The 5383-nt window shown below is 46.9% G+C and overlaps 1 protein-coding gene across 1 annotated transcript in view; it reads left to right on the forward strand.

The window, feature by feature from the left end:
* The first annotated feature begins 5107 nt into the window (after window positions 1–5107).
* OTOP1 (otopetrin 1) overlaps window positions 5108–5383 on the forward strand; it is a 19508-nt gene continuing 19232 nt past the window's right edge. The window contains exon 1 of the mRNA XM_015421173.1: window positions 5108–5270. Within this exon, the coding sequence (XP_015276659.1) occupies window positions 5108–5270 (163 nt within the window). The remainder of the gene's footprint in view (window positions 5271–5383) is intronic.

Here is a 5383-nt window from a genome sequence, read left to right on the forward strand (position 1 = left end):
ATTATTATTTCCTTCAATTTATATACCGCTCACCCCCTGAGGGCTCTGAGCGGTTTACATGTTCAGTTAATACCAATCCTTACCTAGGGCCACATACATACAATGGGGAGAGTGACTAGCCTAACAGGCATCCTCTAGCGAGTCTTCGTTGTTATCTGCAGGAGATCTTTTTCCCGGTCCAGTGATGACGTCCTTCTGGCGCAGGTCTTCCTTTGGTCGTTGCAATTCCTTCGGGTCTGGGCCAAGCGCATGTCCGCGCGTGCTCGCTGCCGGCCTCCATCCGATAGGCTCCGGCCTGCTGCGTTGCCCCGCCTCCACGCTTGCCGGCCCAGCCTCTGCTCATTTGACTCGCCAGCCACCACCATGTTCTTCGCCCTCGCCGCCACTGCCACCGCTTCGCCGCTGCCTCGCCGCTCATGCTGCCACCATGCCACGAGGGACGGGGGCCCCCCCCCCGCTCTAACAGCAGTCTACTTGCCCTTTAATGGGCTTCCGAGCCGCTGGGTGGGCGGGAGCTGGGACATAGGGCCGGGAGCTCACCCCAACCACGGTGGGGCTCGAACAGCCGAAGCTGTTCGGCAGATGTAAATGCAGGCTTCACTTACTGCCTGCGCCACCGCTCCCATTGATCACCGGTCTGCTTGGTGAGCTCACTCCAGAGCAGGCAACATTTAAGAAGCAGTCGTCTGTTAAGTCAACTCCTAAGGTTTTACCTCAGAACTCTGAGCTACACAGTTGACCAATGGAGGGGGGGGAGCAGCAGCCTGCCAGGCACATGGAAAACAATTGGGGGAACACATTTTGTCCCCTTTTCTACCCCCTTAGGGGTCATGCTCAATGCTCCCGCTAAGATGTGGAGTCTTACTTGTTTTTTCTCTCTACTGAAGGACCTCCCCGTAGACCACATTGGTGGTTTTGCCCTAAAGTGCTAGAATCACCAGCAGCGTTCCCTCTAAGCTGAGTTAGTGCGAGTCAGCTCACAGTTTTTTAGCCTCCGGCTCACACATTTCTTGTCTTAGCTCAGGAAGGAGGGCTCCAGAGCAAACTAATTTATGCAGCAGCCAAATCGCTCGCTCACAACTGTAATGCCAGGAGCGGTTTGACACATAAAGGTTTTAAATATAAATACCGTGCTTTTGCAGATGACGTAATGTTTATTGTGGAAAACCCGACGGAAGAGTTACCGTTACTATTTCAAAAAATAAAAGATTTTGGAGAATTGGCAGGATTTTATGTAAACAAGAATAAAACGAAGCTTATTTGCAAAAATATGACGAAACAAAAACAAGTGGAACTACAAAATTTGGTACAATGTGAAGTGGTAAAGAAGACGAAATACTTAGGCATTGAGTTAACTGCAAAGAATATAGACTTATATAAGAACAATTATGAAAAACTATGGGCTAAGTTAACCCAAGACTTTAAGAAATGGGACAAAATGAACTTGTCACTGATGGGAAGAATTTCAGTTATAAAAATGAATGTCCTACCACGTTTGATGTTCCTGTTCCAAACAATACCAATACTTAGTAAGACAGATTTGCTGCAAAGGTGGCAACAAGAACTATCAAAGTTTGTTTGGGCAGGCAAGAAACCGAGAATTAAGATGAAAATACTTTGTGATGCCAAGGACAGAGGTGGACTACAGCTACCAAATCTCAGATTATATTATGAAGCGGTTTGTATGACCTGGTTGAAGCAATGGGTGAAATTAGAAAATGATAAGCTATTGGGGTTAGAAGGTCATGATTGTAGATTTGGTTGGCATGCATATTTATGGTATGACAAAACAAAAATGGATAGCTTTTTTAAGCATCATGTGGTAAGAAAAGCATTATTTGTGGTATGGATGAGATATAAAAAATATTTTGGTGATGTAAGGCCACTTTGGATTGTACCAGTGGAAGTGTTAACATCTTACTCAAGACGTAGAGACAAAGATTGGTTGCTGTATAAAGACATAATAAAAAAAGAGGGAACAGAATGGGTAATGAAAAAGCAGAATGAAATTGAATATGAATATGAATGGTTGAAATACATGCAGATCTCTGACCTTTTTAGGTCAGACAAAAGAAATTATGGTTTTAGAGAGGAAAAAAATGAAATGGAAAAGGTATGGGAGAGTGGAGGGGGAAAAGATATCTCTAAAATGTATAAAGTGTTGTTAAAATGGTATACAGAAGATGAGACTGTGAAAGAGCAAATGTTAAAATGGGCAATAAATATGAACAAGGAAATTGACATAGAAACCTGGGAATATTTGTGGAAAAATGCTATTAAGATATCACCCTGTACCAATGTTAGAGAGAATTGTTATAAAATGATGTATAGGTGGTATATGACCCCAAAGAAAATTGCAAATATGAACCAGAATATGTCAAATAAATGTTGGAAATGTAAAAAACATGAGGGCTCATTTTACCATATGTGGTGGACTTGTGAAAAAGCTACACTCTTTTGGACAAAAGTCCACAAAGAAATGCAAAAAATACTTAAGTGCTCTTTCAAGAAAGCGCCTGAAATTCTGCTTTTGGGACTAAAAATGGAAGAAGTTAACTCGACTAAAAGGACTTTATTCTGGTACCTTATTACAACAGCGAGGATGATTTATGCACAATTTTGGAAGACTGAGAAAGTACCAGAAATCGAAGACTGGATACAAAAAGTTCTGTTCATGGCAGAAATGGATAAAATTACAAAGAAGTTGAATAATCAAGAAGACAACGTGTTTTTTCAAGAATGGAATGACTTTAAAATATATCTGGAAAAGAACTGGGATGTAAAACAAAACTTAATATGTTTAGATCAATATTAAGTCAAATGATGTTATCTTGTGGTTGGATGATAACAAATGATGTGTTAATGATATAATGAAATTTGTAAGAAGGGGGAGAAGCATTGCGGGAAGCCACTGGAGGGAGGGGAGGAAGGGAATGAGGTAAACAATGGACTGAATGCTTTAATCTTATATGTTATGTTCCTAAGAAAATAAAAATTTGTTTACCAAAAAAAAAAGAATTAAAGTTGTGAGTGAGCGATTCGGCTACTGCATAAATTAGTTTGCTCTGGAGCTATCCTTTCTGAGCTAAGACAAAAATGTGTGAGCCGGAGGCTAAAAAACTGTGAGCTAGCTCACACTAACTCTGGTCATGTTTCTCAGAAATCTCTTGGGGGGTGGGTTTGACGTCATGGAAGGAATGCACTCCCCTTATGTTGGGTTTCTTGGTGCAGGGGTTTGGCCTGGGCATCGAATTTGGGGGGAGGGCATACCCACTTTTTTAAAAAACAAAATTGCCTCTTATTTATGCTACATTTAAGAAGTGGGACATAACTACATATTCCAAACACCATCTGAGCAATCAGATATTAAGCAGGTTCATATGAACTGATTTTCTAGAACCCACATTGTGAGAATTTAAATAACCTAATAAAGGAAACCAGTTTTCTACAAATTTGGGGTATATTTCCATTGTGGGTGGGAGTGTGGCTAAGCTGGGCCAGCAGCACCGCTAAGGTGATCCTTCTGGGGCTGCGTCCCTGATGGACTAAAGTACCCTGGTCCTGCTCCTACACCTGACGGACACCTGCCTGTCTGGTGTTGGGGGGGATTATGTTTAAAGGCATCAGGGAGGCTGGGCGAGCAGCAGGGTTAAGGCAATCCTGCTGAGCAAACCTCCCTGGTATCTGTAAGCATGCCACCTCCTCTCCTACACCTGACAGGCAACTGCCTGTCCAGTGTAGGAGGGGGAGGGGGGAGGAGTATTAGAAGCCACTGTGGAGGCAGGGCTGGCAGGATCACTAAGACGTTACTGCTGGGGCGGGCTCCCTCGGGGCTTTAAGCACCCTGCAACTGCTGCTGCACCTGACAGACAGCCGCCTGTTAGGTGTAGGAGGTGGAGAGAGTGTGTTGGAAGCCAGCAGAGAGGCTGGGCCAGCAGCTTTGCTTCACCTCACAGGTGGTTGTTGGCCATTCCTGATTTCCTCAACTTTCATTAGCTCTGTGCAGTCCCCTGTAACTGGTTTTTTTTAACCTCAGAACACTGAGCTCTGCAGCTGACCAATCAGAGAGTGGGGGGTGCAGGGAGGCAGCTGCCTGGCAGTCGCATAGGAATCAATGGGGGAAGCACATTTTACCCCTTTTGACCCCCTTAGGAGTCAAATTTCTAAAAATCCCTTCTTAGCAAGCATGTATGCCATGGTAGGAGTGCTCTCCCCGAATTTGGTGTCTCTGGGTCCAGCGGTTTGGCCTGGCTGTTGATTTTACAGTGAGGGGACTTTCTTTTATATATATTTATACATAGACAGATGTGGATTTCTTGTGTATGTGTGAAATTGCTGTGTAAGGCATGAAATTCCTGATTATAAAAATTCAGCCATTGGCCTGTGTTGTTCAGTGTTCCATCTGAGGAGTGTCCCCATGCGGTATGCTCTGCTAAAGACTTTCTCTCATCCACACTTCACATTTTCAAGTGGAAGAAAGAGCCGGATCCCCTCAGAAGAGAGCCCTGTCCAGTTCCACATCTGAGTGCAATTCTGAGAGGTGCTGGGCATGGCAAGAGATGGCCAGATGATGGTTTGGGGGTGTGGAGACAATGTTCCCTCTAAGCTGTGTAATCTTGTGAGCAAAAATTCTACTCTGTGAGCTACTGGCATGAAATCTGTGAGTGAGCGATTTGGCTACTGCATAAATTAGTTGGCTCTGGAGCCATCCTTCCTGAGCGAAGACAAAAATCTGTGAGCTGGAGGCTGAAAAACTGTGAGCTAGCTCACACTAACTCAGCTTAGAGGGAACACTGGTGGAGAGTCGCTTTGGCAGCTCCAGTCCTGGGAAAGTCCTGGAGATTTGGGGGGGGGACAGGGACCTCGGTGGGGCGCGATGCCAGAGTGTCCTCCCCCTCCAAAGCAGCCCTTTTCTCCGGGGGAACTGAGCTCGGTAGTCTGGAGAGGAGCGGGGATCCTGGGGGGGTCCCCAGGTCCCACCTGGAGGCTGGCATCCCTGGCAAAGAGGTACCCCAGCGCTCCCGGGGAGTCTCCGTCACTTTCCCACGAGTCGCCGCTCCTTTTCCTATCGCGCACGTCGCCTCCACACAAGGCTTCGCGGCGCGGGATGTTTGGGCCGCCCGCCGCTCCGGGCCCTGCGCCCCCTCGGATCTCCCCACACCCGACGCCTCTAGGGCTGGGGTGGGCTAAAGGGAGGGAGAGCCCCAAGCAGCTGCCGGTCTGGCCGGATGCCCGCTGCGCCGGCTGGGCGCCCGCTGCGCCGGCTCCGGGTTGGGAAACAGCGAGAGATGTTCTTTTTTTGGGGGGGGGTCTTCAGTGGGGCGCCACGCCACAGAGCCCACCTTTCTCCGGGGGGGGGGGGCTGTTCGGGGCCGGCGGGGGC

This window comes from Gekko japonicus, unplaced genomic scaffold (genome assembly GCF_001447785.1).
Source record: "Gekko japonicus isolate JY-2015 unplaced genomic scaffold, Gekko_japonicus_V1.1 scaffold91, whole genome shotgun sequence".
NCBI lineage: Eukaryota > Metazoa > Chordata > Lepidosauria > Squamata > Gekkonidae > Gekko > Gekko japonicus.